The 18629-nt window shown below is 43.6% G+C and overlaps 1 protein-coding gene across 1 annotated transcript in view; it reads left to right on the forward strand.

The window, feature by feature from the left end:
* Positions 1 to 18252, forward strand: part of Kdsr (3-ketodihydrosphingosine reductase) — a 35834-nt gene extending 17582 nt beyond the window's left edge. Inside the window, exons 7-10 of the mRNA XM_055601258.1 lie at positions 1684 to 1767; positions 6626 to 6709; positions 11323 to 11424; positions 14224 to 18252. Of these exons, the coding sequence (XP_055457233.1) occupies positions 1684 to 1767; positions 6626 to 6709; positions 11323 to 11424; positions 14224 to 14343 (390 nt within the window). The 3' untranslated portion in view covers positions 14344 to 18252. The remainder of the gene's footprint in view (positions 1 to 1683; positions 1768 to 6625; positions 6710 to 11322; positions 11425 to 14223) is intronic.
* Positions 18253 to 18629: the final 377 nt, after the last annotated feature.

Below are 18629 nucleotides of genomic sequence, written 5' to 3' on the forward strand. Positions count from 1 at the left end.
TTCTTTCTTTCTTTCTTTCTTTCTTTCTTTCTTTCTTTCTTTCTTTCATTTTTCTCTGGTCCTAATACAGGACCAAACAAGGCTATGAAAGACAAATGTTTTATTAAGTCACTGTCTCAAAAGCAAGTGTGAGAGAAATCACTTACTCCTCATTGTCCCAGCCAGCTCACTTACAAGCCTGATTGGCCTGGAAGGCAGGACTTCCTGACAAGGGCAAGCTAGGGACCCTCATGACTTGGACACACTGGAAGGGAACCAACTTCATTCTTGAGCTTACTATGTAACTCTCTCCGAGGCTTTAACAACTGAGTCACCAAGGGAATCTGGGAGATAAAGGGCTGGCCGCCCAGTTGAAGGCTAGGGCTGTGGAGCACTGTCTTTAAGATTTTCAGTGCTGGCCTTGTTGTTGCCGCCCCTTCCAAATACCCCAGGTGTCTTTATGAGGACAAAAATGTAAGCCAACAGCAAAGAAAAAAGTCATGCCGAAGCAAACTTGATGGTCTGAGCCTTTGGATTGCTGGTTCCCAGAGCAAGAGAAGAAACGAGAAGGGAATGCTGTTGGACAGTATTCAGGAGATTATGACCCTTGAACAGAAGGTCCATTGGGATTGTTGGGGTATTCATCAGTAGAGGAGTTGAATGGGAAGAGAAAGCAGAGACAGACAGTTTTGGAAGAGCTAGAGGGAGATTGGAAATAGGCAGGGTAGCTGTAAGGAAAACCAGGGGAACTTGGCGTGGTGGTGCACCCCTGTACCCCAAGTATTTGGGAGAGCGTGGCAGAAGGATCAGCAGGTCAGACTAGGCTGGGCTTCGCCACCGAGAGATGTTACTGTTGAAAAAGGCAGAGGGAAGAGTTTCTGTATGTAAATACTAGTGTGCAGGGAATTTGTAGGAGAGACGCTTGGCTGGTCCTCTGTTAGGGATCTGCCCAGGTTGAAGATGACGCTTTCTGTGGGTGGTTGTACAGACCTGTGGGTGGAGTTCCGGACCTGGATTTGGGCACAGCAATGGACAGCAGGAAAGGCCGAGAGAGACACAGTGAATCGCAAGTGAAATGAATATAACATTTTGGAAGCAGCTGGAAAGGCAGAAGCACTGTAACCTCCTAGCTAAGGGTTCAGCCTGCGTCCTGCCTTGAGACCGCTCAGTTCATGGCCAGAGCCTGGCTCAAATGAGCACAGTGTGCTTATACAGCATCTGCTGTCCCCTCTGGGCGGCGCTCGGCCTCCACGTGGTCAGCAGGCAGGAAGAACCTCCTAGGGGGTGGCTTGACATACTTTAGCCCCATCTATTTTCTGGGCTGGAGGTCTGGGAGCTCCTGCTGCCATTACTAAGTCATCTTCATGGAGAGAGTCCCCAGTGCATTCGAGCCTGCCAGCCGTCCTCTTCCAAGGCAGTGGTTCTCAGCCTCGGTGATGCGGGGACCCGTTAATACACCTTGCACGGTGGTGAACCCAACCAGAAAGTTGTGTCTTTGCCTCTTCATGACTACAGTGTTGCTCCTGTTACGACTCATAATGTAAATGTCTGATATGTGGGGCATCGGATATGGGATCCCCCGAAAGGATGTGACCCACAGGTTGAGAACCACTGTTCCAAGAGTCAGGGCGCCTGAGACAAGTTAATGGGGTGCATACAAAGTGGCTTTTACACTGAAAGTGCAAACCTTGTTTATGTGACCAGGTGAAGCCTTACAATGTGTATGTCACCGTGGCCTACCCACCAGATACTGACACCCCAATGCTGGCCGAGGAAAACAAGACAAAGGTCAGTATTCCGACACAACACCCTCTGTGCTATGTCTGTGATATGTGTGTGTGTGATATATGTTGTATGTGTGTTGATTTGTGATGGAATGTATACCGTGTGTATGTGATGTCTATTGTGTGTGTAATGTTTTGGTGCTGTGTGTATATGATGTGATGTGTGTTGAGTGCAGTGTGTGTATGATGTATTTTGTGTGTGTGTGTGATGTGATGGTGTGTGTATACAGAAAGTGTGTATTTATGACTGGTGTAGAGGGGATTGTGCATGTTTGCCTGTGTGTATTTTTTGGAATGTGTGTGTGTGTGATATGTATGGAGGGTTGTACATGTTTGGGTTTGTGTGATGTGTGTGCATGTGTGTACTGTGCATGTTATGTGTTGGAGTTGTACATGTTTGGGTTTGAGTGGTGTGTGTGTGTGTGTGTGTGTGTGTGTGTGTGTGCGCGCGCGCGCGCGCGCATGCATGCACTGTGCATGTTTGGGTATGTGGGTGCATAAAGAGACCAGAGAAAAGCCTTGGCTGTTCTTCAGGTGGTGTCCTTGGCCTTGAGACAGGGTTTCCCACTGTCCTGGAACTGTCAAGTAGGCGAGCTGGCTGGCCATTGAGCCACAGGGGTCCTTTTGTCTCTGCCTCCTCTGGGCTCGCTTTGCAAGTGTGTGTGCCAGGGATGGGGCAGGCACTTCATCTGCCTAGCCCTGTTCTGTGTCTTTAGTGTAACTCTTCTGATTTTATCCTACTTTAGGTCCCGGACATTGACCAGTTAGTGCTTTTTTTTACTAGGTCTGTTGGGTCCCGGGTGCTGAGCCAAGATATGACCTCCTTAGGTTCTCCAGGCAAAGCTTCCTTCCTTCCTTTCTCTGCTCGCCAGCCCCTTTTTCTTAATGTTTAACTTATTTTTTTCCCAACTTCTAGCACACTATTCTTATAGGTTATAGTTTTTCAACAGCTGCCTATGGCCTTATCTCTCCCACTTTTGATTTCTCTTCCCCAGAGGGAGCCACTCCACCCTTGTGTGTAAAACCAGTACATACATACTTACATACACACACACACACACACACACACACACACACATACATACATACATACATACATACATACATACATACATACATACATACATACGTCTTTTTGCTGGGGAAGCTAAAATCTAAGCCATGGGTCTTTTTCGTCCTCCCTGTGCTGTCTCAGATGAAGTCAGATTCTGTGTTTACATGCAGCTCTGAATATTATTACAGCCTGAGCTTCTACAGTGGCAGTTTCTTGTATGCATTTGTTTAATTTCGTGAGCATCTGTAGCTCATTCACTGGGGAGAACTGAATGTCTCCTGAGCTGTTTGAGCATGCAGGTTTCTGTTGCTTTCATTCTTTTTCCCTCAGAGCTCCTTCTCCTGGGACTCCGCCTTCCTGTCAGGACACAGGCCTCCAGGTTGGCATTCTCAGCACTCCACTATACCAGGGTTCCCTTTTTTTGTCCCTTGTTGGAATCTGTGTTTTCCTCTTTTGTCATTTACCTGCCCATTTTGGTGGCATTTCAGTCATTCCATGAAAGGGCACATGAGCAGTAACATTTATTTAGAATCTGCCCTAATAAAAATGTACTTTTTTTTTTCTTTCTTTTTTTCTTTTTGTTGTTGTTGTGTTTGATAAGTTGGTTTATTAGGTACAAGTCTAAGTTGAAAATGATGGTCCTTAAAGTTTTGCAGGTATTTCTCCCTGAGTTCTAGCTTCTAGAGTTTCTGCGGGGACCCCATTGACCACATACCTGAGAAGAGTACCTTGAATGGCGAACGGTTTATTTTGGCCCATGGTTTCAGAGATGGCAGTCCATCAGGGCAGGGAGAACTGGTGGGGCAGAGCAGTTTACCTTACAGGAAGCAGAGAAAAGCGGATACAGAGAAGCAGGTGAACGATAGCCTCAGGAACATACACTTCATGATCCACTTCCTCCAGCTGGCTTCACCTCTTACCTGTCCCCAGCTCACACGCCACCAGCTCTCACGCCACCAGCTCTCACAGCTCACACACCACCGCCATCGATTCACACAGTCATCAGTGACTGAGCAGCCCTGTGTTGCACAGGCAGAGCTAAGTGTTGGTGCTGGAATTTACTATTGGACCCTCTTTTTCCTTCTTACCTTTTTAAACTGTCATTTGCTGTGAGCTGCTCTGGTTTCAAGGGCTAGGCCTTCGTGGTAGCCCTTTACTCTGTCAACTCATGAGTTCCACTTCTGCAACATTTTTGATAATTTTTTCATCCAAAACATCTCACAGCATTCTTTCGGAAGCTATTGCTCAGGTGTCCCACTTTCTGCGCTGATCTTCCTACTTTCTTCTCTTATTCTCATTTTTCCTCCTTCAACTTTTCTGTTGAAATTTATATTTCTACTGATTTTTTTTAAGTTTGAATCTTTCTGTCATGTGTTTGTCTTAGTTACTGGTCTGTTGTAAAAGAGATCGTTTAATTGGGGCTTTAAGTTTCATAGAGTTAGTCCATTATCATGGCAGGAAGCATGGTGGCAGGCCGGCAGACATGGTACTGGAGTTAGAGCTGAGTCCAGATCCACAGGCAGCAGGCAGAGAGACACTCTGGGCCCGGTGTGGACTTTTAAAACCTCAGAACCCACCCCAGTGAAGTCTCTTTTATTTCTAAGGGGCTTCAGTCTGGATGTTAGTTACTTTTATTTTTGTTCTCTTTCTCTTCTCAGTTTGATTATAGTTGGTGATAGTTTCCTCACATTGGTGAACCCATTCAGCAAGGCGCTGGATTGCCAGTTGTGAAACGCTGGCATGCGCTCTACCTTTTGCACATCTCCTTTTTTTCTCATGGTCCCATCATTCCCAGTGTGGTCCTCTGCCATTGGGAGAGTTAAGGCCTGCTGTTTGCTCTCCAAGACCAAACAATGCCAGCCGTCTTGGGAACTCACTGTTTGGCACCTGATTTTGCCTAGTTGTTTTGTTGCAGTGAGGCGTCCTAGAGCTGTGTGTGGAGGCTGCAGAGGTAAGCCTCCGCTTCATTCACTGTTGACCTTCTGCCCTGTTTGGGCGGATGGCTTAGGGCTGCTCATTTCAGCCCCCTTAGCATCTATCTCACTTGGATGTGTAGGTTATGTGAAAAGACTTTCAGTCGTCCTGAGCTGAATGTAGGCTTCACTCTTCGTTCCTCTGGCTCCTCCTCTTTCCCCTTTCCATGACACATAGCAAACAGATAAAGTGGGGCGGGAAGAAGCCAATCAGAACATACTACCTCACACTGAGGGTAGCTTTAGTTTTGACTTAATTATTTTATATTTTTATTTTCCCCTCTTATTATAGTGTATATGGATCTCTGTAGCATAAATTTCTGGTGTTTATGTAGCCTATGTCCTGTTTTTTGTTTTTGTTTCTTAAAGGATTTTTATGTAGGACCCCACCCCCCATATTTTCTGTTGCGTTCAGTCATTTTTATAGTTTATTTCTATTTTAAAGAACTAAGTTAAAGCCAAACCTCCTGCCTCAGATCTGCTAGGCAGGCTTTAATATTTGTTGCACAGTCCTTAAGTCTGAAGCCAGAAAAGCAGTGGCTTCGCTGAGATTTGATGCTAAATTTATGTTTAATTACAGTAAAATTTCGGACAGAATTGTAACTGGAACCTACACTGATCTGTGGGCCCTGTAGGGGGCAGCAGACACCCTCCTAACTGAGTACAGCTTACACATACCCATGTCCTCACCTCACTCCTGGAGGAGGGCGAATGGTGGCACCATTAAAGGGATTTTTGTCTTCTCAAATTCTTAAAGAAAAACTGACTTCTGCGAAGCATTTTGCTTCTGTATTTTAAGAAGAAATAAGCTGAGCATGGTGACGCATACCTGTAATCATAGTATTCAGGAGGCTGAGGCAGGCTTGGGCTTCATAGTAAGTCCCTGTCTCATAAAACCAGACAGGGAAGAAGAGATATGTTCTAGGCTTTTCCCCTCAAGCCTATGTGATGAATCAAATTTAGTCTCCTATGGCTTAATGCTTCAGTGAAACTCCCTTTTGAAGAATGTTTAAATGTGTGTATAAAGTGCTACTAAGAAAAGCCAGTGAGAAAAGCGAAAAAAAAATTATTGCTCACAAGTAAATTAGGACACAAAGTGTAAATACAGAAGTAGCTTTAATGTGAATTAATGCAGGAGGAGAGAGAAAAGGAGAGGGGAAGGAGAGAGAAACAGACACCACAAGCAGGGATTTAGGCAAGATTTTCTGAACCAAGCTTGAGTTTAACAGACCTTTATCTGTGTTTTGAAGAACAGACACCTGTGATTTGGGAATTGAAGCTCCAGGCCTGTAACTATCTCTTAGTCGAACTAGGAACTTTGCTGAATCTCAAATAGCCAGCATCTTCACCTCCTCTGCTGGTCCTTGGGCAACTAGATACAGTTCTTCAGTGTGTGCTACATTGAACTGTTGTCACTCGGAGTTTATATCTGTTCCCAGCATTACTCATTTGCTTGATGTGGATTCCATCCAGAATGGAGGCATTGTCCTGAGATTGAACGTGTTTGCTCAGTCATAGGGACAGGCCTCTGCATATTCTGTCCAGCTGGTAATAGGCTGGGCCCTTCTTCCCTGTGACACACTGTCACTCCAGCTGTGACAGTCCTCCCTAGAGCCACCTTGCGCCACAGAGAACAGCAAGTGTTTCCTTACTGTGCTTTGCCAATGGAGATGAATATTCTACAGGTAGAAATTCATTTAGAATATAGATTGATCTTCGCCTAAAACAAACGAATTTGTTCGAAGGTAGAAGAATGATAATTATTTGTAAATTGGGGTTTATAAGACTTCTTTAGTGCAAATGGATATTGATTTGTATATTTCTCCCACTTTCAGCCCCTGGAGACCCGGCTTATTTCAGAGACCACAGGTGTTTGCAAACCAGAGCAGGTGGCCAAACAAATTGTCAAAGATGCCATAGTAAGTAAAACCCTGGTGTCACCTTTTGCACTGTTTGTATTTATGGGGCATTCTGAAGAGCATGCAAGAGCTTATTTCAAAGCAAAGCATGCTTTGAACAGATTTTGGTCAGATTTGCCTAACGTTAGCCTCCCCTTAGACTTTCTGTTGATTTCCTGTTAGCTGAGGGATGAATCATGCAATAGTAAGAGAGCATCAGCTCCCAGAAAGCCGATAGCCACTGCGTAAAGACTGTCACCGGCTCTCCATTTTTAACTTTAATTTTACTGTGTGGATGTGGATGTTGCCTTCGTGCAGGAAGGGTTCTCTCCTACCATGTGGGTGCAGGGGATTGAACTCAGGTCATCAGGCTTGGTGTCCACTTTTTCCCTTCCCACACTTTGAGATCTTCTACAGACTTCGTTGCTGTGCTCAGGATGGGTTTTTCTTTCCCCTCCTGTTCCCTGGTCCCACTTTCCTCATGTTCCAAGATAAAACGGTGTGCTGTGTCAGGCCGCTGCGCCCACCATACCCCATGATGTGCCTCCTCATCCATTGTGGAACACTGTGCCACAGCCTTTCTGACCACAGTCTGAATAGTCCACGTGTAGAACAAGGGTTGACCTAAGGGATGTGCATAAACTCAGTAACCTGTGTGGCTTTGGGAAATCTGGGCTCTATTGCCATGAGAGGTACCCAGACAACATGGTGCAGCTTCTAGGGAAAAAAGATGCTGTGCCAAGCTCAGTGGAACAGAATAACAGCAGCTTCAACCCACAGACCCAAAGGGCTAGTGAGGCCACTCAGTGGGTAAGGGGACCTGCCTCCAACCCTAATAACCTGAGTTCTTCAGAATCCAGGAGGGAGAGAGCTGACTCCCTCAAGTTTTCCCCTGGCCTCTCCATACATGCTGTGGTGCACACACGTAAACAAACAAACATACATTGAAAGAAAAGAAATAAAAGAGAGAGAACAGGTCTGGAGAGATGGCTCGTTAAGTTGTGAAAGCACAAGGAACTGAGTTCAGATCCCCATCTCTGACATAAAAAAACCAGTGCGGTTGCAACTGTCTGTAACGAAGCCCTGCATGTACAGAGAAAGGTGATTTCCAGCCAGCTTTTCCAGTGAGAGCCGAGCCGCAGCCACTCAGAGGCCCTGCGTGGACAGAGAAAGGCGATTGCCAGCCAGCCCTTCCAGTCTGAGCCTGGCCGCCGCCATTTAGAGACCCTTTTGTAAAGATAGGGGTGGAGTGATTGGATGGCCTTTGGTCTCCACACGTATGCCCGCATACATGCACACAGGGTAGGGAATAGTTGCCTTGGCTGCCTTTAGTGGCACAGAGCAGTGCCATGGGGGCCACGATCAGCTAGTTTGCTTTTCTCTCTCAGGTCAAAACAAACCCTCAAGTCTTTTTTTTTTTTATTTATTTTTCAAGATTAAACAGAAAAGTGTGTGTGTGTGTGTGTGTGTGTGTGTGTGTGTGTGTGTGTGTGTGTATAAGTGCCTGTATGTGTGCAGGTACACTGTGTGTGCTGGTACAGTGCCCAGGAAGGCCCAAAGCGGACATTGGAGCCCCTGGAACTAAAGTTACAGGAGTTGTGTTGCCTCATGATGATGCTGGAAGCCTATGAGCCTCCATAAGAGCAGCCAACACTCTCAGCCACTGGGCAAGCCTCCTCACCAGCCCTACCATCAGGGTTTTTAATAATCCCAAATAGAGCTTCCACTTTGGGCAAGATTCATCTCCTGAGGTAGACTTCAGACTTCTTCTCCTGAGCCCATTATATTTTTATAAGTTAAATTATTGACACCAAAAGAAAAAAGTTTTGTCTGGGCTGTATTTCTTTCTTGTTTGCTTCTTTGTTGTCTTTTCAAGTCAAGGTCTCACCATGTAGCTCTGGCTGTCCTCGAACTCACTCTGTAGACTAGGCTGGCTCTGAACTCACAGAGATCTGCCTGCCTCTGCCTCCCGAGTGCTGGGATTAAAGGTGTGTGCCACCACACCTATATTTCTCAGTACTTGCCATAATAGATACTGAAACTGTAGATTTTAAAATGCCTGGTTGCAGTCCTGGGGAGAATGGCTCAGTGGTGAGTGCTAGGCGAGCATGTGCATGGTCCTGGGGTCCCCCGCCAGCACCACCAGAGCGTGATGGGAAGAGACAGGAGACAGAGTCATCGGAAACCCAAGCAATAGGGACTGGAGAGCTGGCTCAGCGGTTAAGGGCACTTGTTGCAGAGGATCTAGGCTCAGTTCTCCCCACCCACATGGAGGCTCACCACTTTCCTCAGGCAGCAGGCGGCATGTGTGTGCACACACAGACACATACAGCACACACACAAATCTAAAATAGGAGAAACAGGAAATAATAAAACTGAAATAAGTTCTACCACATTTTTAAACAATTTATTTGTTCTTTTAATGTGTTTGCGCCTGAGTGTGTGTGTGTGTGTGTGTGTGTGTGTGTGTGTGTGTGTGTCTATGCAATGCCTGCAAAGGCCAGAAGAGAACATCACATTCCTTGGAACTGTAGTTACAGGCAGCTGTGAGCTTCCCTCTCTTTTACCTACTTATGTTTTTTTTTAATGTTGTTTATGTGTGTGCTGTGTATGTATGTGTGATATATGTTAGTGTGCTGTGTGAAGATAGACGTCAGAGACAAATCTGGGGAGTCGGTTCTTTCTTTACATTGGGTTCTGGCCATCAAAATCAGATCCTCATACTCAAGTGGCAAAAGCTTTTGTAGTTTCTTAAATGCACGGCTCCAGTAGCTTCAGACTCAAACCTGCAGTTGAGAATGACCTTGAACTCCTGACCCTTCTTCCTCTTCTCAAGTGCTGATGTTACAGGCATGCACTACCATGCCTGGCTGAAAAATAACTATTTTCTAACAAAAATTCAGTGAGAAGAGTGCTGCTGTGTTTTCATTAGCCTCTACAAGTCTGCATTAATGGATGCCAGCTGGATTCTCAATGTCCGCTTCTGTGGCCAGTCTGTTAAAATACATCCTTTTTTGAAACGTGAAGAAATTCTGACTTTAAAAAGAGACGTAGTTGGGAGAGGATGAAGACTTCACTAAGCTTTTTAAATAATTATGGGCATAATTTTCTTAATTTTTTAAAAATATTAACCCCCCCCCCAACTTGACAAATAGGGGTTTCTCAAACGTTGGTTGCAATGTGAAATTAGAAATTGCACCAATGAACTTTTTGTTCTGTGTGACATTAAAATCTGAGTCTCGCATGAATGATGAATGGATCTTTTACTCACTCATCATTTGAAAACATGCATTAATCATTTGGAAAATACGGAATCCATGAGCTATCAAAAGTCACATTCATCAGAGATCAGGGAAATAATCAGAAACACAACAGTCTCATGCTGCTAGATAAAGTTTTCATAATTCTTAATTTTTCCCTAAAAGTTCAGATTTTATTATCACCCACATATGTATTGTATGGTTTTCCTAAAAGCCGCAAATTTACTTCATTCATCTGCCCCATTTATGCCTCAAACCCAAGTCAGGAAGTTCAGCTCAGCCATTCCAAGAGGCCTTTTCTTCAAGGTGTCAACCATCCTTTAGTAGTCCCAGTTAAGCAGAAGCAGTTGGAGTGAATTTCTTTTTGTCACAGGAGAAACAGGAGCCCTCCTCCTGGTGTTCTATAGGAGATGGACCAAGACGAGCCTAAATGTAGGATGGTGCTTGTGTATGCTGTGTCTGGAAAAGCTTAGCTGGGGATGGGGCTCAGTTGGTAGAGTGAAAGTGTAGCATGCCTGAAGCCCTAGTTCCTCCCTAGCCACATAAACTGAGTATGGTAAAATACACCTGTAATCACAGCACTGTGGCGGAAGCAAGAGGATCAGAAATTCAGGGTCATCCTCAACTACCTGGGGAGATCCAGGATACCCTGAAACCTTGTCTCGAAAACAAACAAACCCCAGATCAGTTTAATTAATGGAGTAAGCCCTTGACTATATCAATGAACAAAGAAGAGACACATATCTCAGGCCTGACAGAGCTGGGCAGCCCAAGATGCCAGTGCACTGTGCAGACAACATGCACTTGAACACTTAGGAATCCCTTGTGTCTGGGACTTCACACTTGCCCTTTCAGACCTTGGTTAACTGTAGCTAAGGGAGGGTAATGGGGAAACTTGTATGGAGGAGAGATGTCCTCAGGGGCCGCAGTTTAATAAAATGATTCAGGTGTTTTAAGTAAGATGTGTCTTCAAGTTCCTAAAAACTGTTTTTATGTTGTGTTTTCTCTGTTGCTACGGTAGCAGTGGCAATATACTGCATTCGTGCCACTGGCCCAAACTAACAAAAACTCTGGTTTACCCCGTGGCTGTTTTGTGCATCAGTACAAAGGTGGAGAGCGGCTAATGTCTCAGTATTATTTGACAGTGGTATTGTGCCTAGGAACCCTCAAAGGGTCTGGAACCCACAGGGATCTGTGGACTCTTTCAGAACCGGATATGCGCTAAGTCTGTGTGTCCATTGTTTTAGTTCTGGTATATTCTAAGTTGCAATCCCCATGTAAAGTGAAGGGGCGTACTTCATTGTTTCTCCAGTGTTGAAGGGACTCCTTTAAGCTTACCCCAGACCACTCTTCTGCTTGCTTCTTTTTTTTTAGCAAGGGAATTTTAATAGTTCCATTGGCTCGGATGGGTACATGCTGTCCTCCCTGACCTGTGGCATGGCACCAGTGACTTCCATCACTGAAGGACTCCAGCAGGTAAGCCCTTTCTTTGCCAGCAACCACATGGACATACAGACTGACAAAATGGATGGAATGACAAGACAAACCTCATTCAGCTTCTGTGAGAAAAAAGATTTAGAGTAGAGTGCAATAATTTTAAACATAAGAGTCTTTTTCTTTCTCTACCAATAATAAGTAGACATTTGGGCTAAGGGTATATACTGGGTAGAAGTGAGGTACCAGGCCCTGCAGTGGATGAAGGGCTGTCTCTGTTGTTGAGTGTTCACCCATGTCTTCAGTAAAGAATCCATGATCTAAAGTGTTCAAAAAGTAATAGTTGATGTGGAATTGTGTGGGGGTAGCATTGTTCTTTAGACATTACATTAGAAATGCTTTTCTAGTGTAGCAAGCCACTGATAGCTAAGCTGAGGACACTCTAGTAGCAACAGAGACACCCTGTCCTTAGTAGTTTGATCCAGTACCCATGAAAGTTCAACTCTTAGAATTCAATTTTAATTTCTTTTTTTAAAAAAAATATATGTGTGTGAGTGGTTGGCCTGCATGTGTGTAAACCATGTGTGTGCAGTGCCCGTGGCAGCTGCAAGAGAACACTGGGTTCCCTGGAACTGGATTTACAGAGTTGTAAGCTGCCAGCTAGGTGCTGGGAATTGAACTCAGGCCCTCTGGAGGAACATCATGTGTTCTTAACCACTGAACCATCTCTCAGGCCTGAAAGTTTAGTTCCTGTTGATACAGTTACCTGTCTTCCCCAGCGACTTAGGTGTAAAAGGGTTTGCTAACCCTTGAGGAGTTTGCTGTGGGTGAGGTAATGCTGATAGCAGATGAATGATTAGAGCTACAATGGAAGGAATGTTTGGGATCACAAAGCCAAGGATCATTGTGGACAGAGCGCTGGGGTCTGTAACGATTTGTGTAAGGTACATTCAGATAACTCCCGAGGCGTTTTTCGTCTGGCCCTTTCCTAACCTTGTGTCTGGTTCTGAAATGCACGCCCTGTCATATGGTTGTCTAACAGTAAACATTGTTAGGTATAAGATCATTGGGGACAGGACCCATGTCACTCTTGTCACTGTACCCAGCAGCCAGCACCTACACAAAACAGGAGTTCTAGGATGCCCAAGTTGGGTCAGAGCATAGAGCCTGCCCCTGTCCACCAGCAGTCTCGTCCTTTCTTACCAATGCCACTTCACAGAAGTGATGCCAAGTGTAATACCTTTGTTTCATTTGAGTTGACACTGAAGCCCACGTTTACACTCTGGGTCACTCCTGTGTCTACTAGTCATGTGTCCACTGCTTCAGGGCCATGTGGCATCATGCCACTCCTCTGAAGCTCTCCCGAGAGACACCTCTTTCATCTGCTCCCGAGACCCTGGCTCCTCTCCTCTTTTTACTTGTTTGCCCTTTCCCACCTTCCGTTTAGTTTTCTCGGAAGTCCCCCTTACGCTCACTCATACCCTTACCTGAGGCTTTCTGAGAAAACGGCCTCCTCAGCCTGTCTGTGTGCTCATCTCTGAGACAGCCACTCCTGTGTCAGCAAAGCCTCCATTCTCTGACCACTACCTGGGGTGTGCTCCCGCATCCTGTTGCATCATGTTGTTGCCATTAGCCTGGAGCAGGAGGGCTGGCTCTGCTGCACACTCTCCTCCCCTTGCTCCTGTCCCTGCACAGCTGGTTTATCATCATGCTTAGATCTGTACTTGACAAAACTTTTTTGGCTTCACGGCCGAATGTTACAGTCTTACTCTTTGTCCTTTTCTGTTATTTTTCCCTTAAGTTTTTTGAAATGATGACCTTGAACAAAGAGGCAAGTTCTGACCTTCTTGCGTCTTCCCTCTATGTGCTGTGATCTCAGGTGGATGCCATCAGGCCTATTTTATTTTAGTGCTAGGAATGGGAGCCAGAGCTGCTTACATGCTAGAAACACACTTAGGCAGCTGAGCCGCATCCCCAGCCTGTTATTTTATTGTCACTTCATTGCTGGCCTTGCCCCTGAGATATTTGCAAATTTCAGAACACCGGATCACATGATAGTGTTAACTTTGGTGACCCCTCACTTTCTTATCTTACTCTCTTTGGAAAAAGAAACCTGGGAGACAGTGCTTTTTCAGTCCTTGCATATCTGCAAATGTGTATTTTTCCGTGAGGCTTTGGAGTTGCTGTAGTGAGAGTCTGTCACTGGGAAGGATGGTGGCCATGGGTAATGCTGCCTTGTCCCCAAGACAGGGATTCCTTTCTTCCTTGATTCTCTTCCCATTATAAGCCGGGTGCGTGCCCACCGTCATCACAACGTCTTAGAAGGCTGAGGCCAGAGGATCACTGGTGATGAGGAGCTGGGACCAGTCTAAGCCACATACTGAGACTTTGTCTCAACAAATAAACAAGTCAGTTCAGATAGGAGTGGAATATACATTTCTCACTTTACTGACCTCAGCACCCAGCAAAAGGGCTCAGTACTCAGAACATAAGCTAGCCAAAACCTCCTGAATCTGGTGTGGCTATCTGGAGTGCTGGGGTGCACATCCCTAGGCCTTATAACCCTGTCTTCTGAGAATACCCATTTTGTTCTTTGTATGGTTGGATTTTGTTAATTCAGACAAATATTGTTGACTGTCTGGCCAGCTCAGACTATCCAGTGTACAAAGCAGACGTATTCTGTTCTTGGGAATTACTGGCATTTACAAAGTTTTCATTATACTTGTTCTTAGAGAAGATTAGATGTGTCCTAGAAACTGTTTAGTAGAGACTAAACTACTTTAAAATGGGCTATTGTACTGTCCTGTTCGATGAGCTGAAAGGTCTCCCTTTATCTTGCAGGTGGTCACCATGGGCCTTTTCCGAACAATTGCTTTGTTTTACCTTGGAAGTTTTGATAATATAGTTCGCCGCTGCATGGTGCAGAAAGCAAAACCTGAAATCGTAGACAAAACTGCTTAATTCTTGCCCCTCGGACAAAGACTGAATGCAGTGATTTGAATACTGTGCTGCTAAAGGAACTCGATTTTTGGCCTCCAGACTCAGTGTCTTGTTTTTGAATGTGTCAGAGTGGACCCAGTGCTGTTTGGAAATCTGGCTGCAAGCAGAGGGGCAGAAGTTCGTCTCTACAGTATTACCGTCAACACTATGCAAATGTGGACCAGGGCACCATTTGGTTTCTGGGTCTTTGAGGTAGAGCGCTGAGAGCGTGAGAACGAATAGCAGGAAAACAGGGTAAAGAATGGAATTCCAGGATGGCAAATTCAGTCTTTTCATTTATCCTCCCTCTGGCCCATAGGGATCAAGAAATGCACTTTGTGGCACATTAACTTTTGAGAGCTTTTGATTTTTGGTTTTTAATTTTTCATGAAAGATGGTCTGGGTTTTAATCTTCAAAAATTTTTTATATAATTTTTCAGTGTATGTTAGTCAAGGTGTGTCTTCCATGATGTAGCCCGAGTCTGGCCCTCAGCACCTCTGTGCGGTGTTTGGGACTCCCTTCTGCTAGTGAAGCTGGCTTCTCTCTCTCTTTGATCCCGTAAGATGCAAGGGGGATGAGAGAGCAGCACAGAGGAAGGCAAGGGATGAGTCCTTTGTGAAGGCAAATCAGGTGTCCTTGTCTTCTTAAGACTAATGCTTAGAACGTTTTCATTTTTCACTCATGGGGAAAGGCAGCCTCTTTACATGTTTTCTGAAGAGAAATAAAATTTCATAGAAGTTTAAAAGTTTACAGTTTCTTCAATAGCCATGATGACCTGAAGTTCACAATTCCATTCCAGCTCAGCCTCTCTGTTTTTATCTCTCTTTCTAGTTTTAATTATTCTGTAATGTTTTTGTTTAAAACAAAACAAAACAAACAAACAAAAAAAAAAAACAAAGGAAAACAAAAGATGGAGACCAACACAGATTTTTTTTTTGACTTGGCTTTTTAAATTCATGAATTCATTAAAGTAAAAAAAAAAAAAATTTAAAAGCATGGCATTCATATCCTCACAGCATACTGTAACTTTAGGAAAGGTTGTGTATTTTTCAGTCTTATTACTCTGAAAAGATGACTGATTTTTGAAGATCCTCTCTTGGGAAGTGAGGTGTTCAGCTGCTCTGTCTTTCACAGAGACTCTGAGCAGCATCTTTAGCATGGTAAAAAGTTTCTCGCCCTCTGGCTGCATGCAGCCTGTGGGCATGTGCTAGGGGTTGCAGGTCTGCCATTCCTTGAGTGAATCTGTGTCAAGTGCCTATGATGAATCCAGCCTCTGTCCCCACTCATTCTGTCCATTGGACAGCTCCCAGTCCTGTCCTCCTTATATACAAAGTACTGCATTCCAATTTAGTACCTCTACGCTCAAAGGAAAACCTAAGTGTTATAAAACAAAAAACAAACAAAAAGTGTTTGACAACTTAGAAATTACTGCTATGACAAACTTTTTTTTCCCTCTTTTTCTTTCTTTCTTTTAAAAAGATGGGTTTAACCTCTGTGTGGCTTGGTCTTCTGCCCCAGCCACCCGAGTGCTGGCAGTACAGTTTTGCACCACCATAGTCTATGAGCCAAGCATTTTTGCTCTCTGAAATAGCCAAACTCTTGACTTTATCGTGACTTAGATTTTAACTAATAAGATATTTAATGGCTCCATTTTTATCAAGATCTGAGAACATATTTTAGATATTGTTACAGAAGATACTCTTTATTATATGCATTGCTTGTTATAACTTCATTGCTGTTTACAGGAGTAGGTTGATAATGCCAAGATAGTTCCAAGACCCCTCCAGTCCGATCTAGCCAAAGTTTGCAACTTCGGTCACATTGGACGGGTTCCTGATGAAAGAACTGCATTCCTATGTGGACAGTTTCTAACTTTATTTTCCTATAAATGTTCTAAGACAGTTGGCACTTTCCACTATTCTGTTAAAATCTAGGCCAAGAGGGCATCAGACACAGTACAGTTAGCTTTTTCATTGTACCATTTTCAGACAGTCCTTAGCTAGAGGATGACTGTGTGGATCATGCCTGAAACAAATTGAAGAGCCTTGTGTCATGGTGGGCGGTGCTGACCCTAGCCCAGGTTAAATCAGGCTTGCAGGGATCGTGATGCCATGGCAGGAATCTTGTCCAAGGTGTTAGAGGCCTCAGCACCCTTACTCACAAAAGTTTGAAATGGGCTTTATTTTTTTTCTTCTAAAGTTGATTCCATAAGTACAGATGAACTTGATGTGGGAATATTGTTTTTCTTTGTGTCACATCAGCATAATGTACCTGTCTGTTGACTTTACCAGGCTCCATGCAAATACCCTGTACCTCAGCACAATACCCTGTACCTCAGCACGTGCTCTACGTTACCTTTGAAAAGTCCAGCTGATTGTGAACTCTGAAATAAGTGCGTGGAATGCAGCGTTTCAGCAGTGCCCCAAAAAGGTGTGATCTTATCCCAGATGTGGAAGTATCACATTTTTCTGCTCACAAAAAGAATGGTTGCTGGGATTGGGAAGCAATTGTCCAAATGCTAGGGGAATCATCAACTCCTCCCCGCTCCCCCCCCCCCTCCCAGCCACCCACCCAGAGTTGAACACATGCCATTCTTTACCTCGTGCTAACGCTTAGGCTTCTAGTTCTGTTACACTGTTTCCTCTGCGTGACCATAAGTTTGTGTGTGTCAGTTCTGAATGTCTGTGCTATTAGTTTGGGTAATACTGTTTTATTGTAGTATATCCTTAAGTTTCTCTGAAAATTATTATCATTCTGCTATATAAATTCCAACATATATTTAGGGACTCTTTGTAATTGAGAGTGAATAGGAAACAATCCTCATTTATTTATTAAAGAAAAAAAGGTCATGGACTAGGGAAGTGATTGTGTGGGAGGGTGTGTGCCTGGTGTGTAGGGCAAAAACATTTTTTATCAAAATTGTTTACTCTTATAGTTTTAAAGTTTAGTAATTTGCACAGGTGATGATTTAGAATGTTGTTGTGGTCTCTTTCAATTAATATTTACATATGATTGAATGGTATGTATTTATCTGGACCTTTTAAACTACATATTGATTCCTGAAAGCAAAACCTTTAAGATCAATTTCTGATAACTGATGAGAACATTTTTATAACAGTTGCTCCAATTCAAAGGATCATTTGTCTTTCTAGAAGGCTGTACAGTGAATTATGTCATCATATTTAAGTTTATTACATTGTGTTCTAATTGAAATGTGTCTTGGTCACAGTTAAATTCATACTTTTTGCTAGAAGATGTTTGTGTCTTTCTTATATCCCTTAGTCCTTAGGATCTCAGCTTTAAAGGCCCCTGTTGACTGCCACCCTCCAGTTCTGGACTGGAGCCTGCTGATCTGATCTTGCTAGATTAATGGAGGGCTGTGGGCTTGATATCTTGAAAAGGAGAGAACTGCCGTTATATTTTATATTTGTTTGAGGCATGAACTCTTAAGACGTTGACAAAAAGCACATAGCTGTTTTGATACATGTTAGGACAGGGTTGCTACTTTAAAAGCCTTTGTGGGAGTACAGTGGCACGGTGGTACTGTAGGGTGGTACTGTAACAAATGTGGCAGTACTGTAACATAATTGTAATATCTGAATTGTTTAATTACACACACACAATAAGTGGGAAACAAGCTTTACTGATCTGAGAATTTATTTTTCTAGGAATTTGTCTTTTTGAAGATACTTAATCAAAATAGAAAAGTCTTTTATAATGATGTCTGTTGGCTTCCTAGGCATTGCCCAAGACCTGGTTTTTATTATTTTTAGGAAATAATATTTTTACGATATATACTTAGGAGTCTAAACATTTATTTCAATTATGGTCTGTTTGTGTGAGTAAAAGCTTAAGAAATATGGAATTTAATAAAGCTTTTTGAACAGTTACATTTCATATGCAAATAGATTTTCTGACCCTTGATCCTGCATATTCTGTGAACTCTGTCTAAGCTGTAAGGAGACATGCTTGCTCACACTGAGAGGATGTTCTTTAAAGGCCTTTTTAATTGCAGGTATTCCTTTGCTGCTTTTCCTCACTTTAAGGGGGAAATGTTCAATTATCTCACTACTGTATGTAAGACAACTGGTAAGATTTTCATAGATAACATTTCTTAGGTTGACAGTATCTCATTTCCTATTTGCTGCAAGTTCTTTCATATTTTTTAATTAATATGTCTGTTAAATTTTACTATGTACATTTTCTTCATCTGTGTGTTGATTATATAATTTTCTTCATACTTTTAAATTACTCTTATTTGTTACAC

This window comes from Psammomys obesus, unplaced genomic scaffold (assembly GCF_907164565.1).
Source record: "Psammomys obesus unplaced genomic scaffold, mPsaObe1.curated_primary_1811, whole genome shotgun sequence".
Lineage (NCBI taxonomy): Eukaryota > Metazoa > Chordata > Mammalia > Rodentia > Muridae > Psammomys > Psammomys obesus.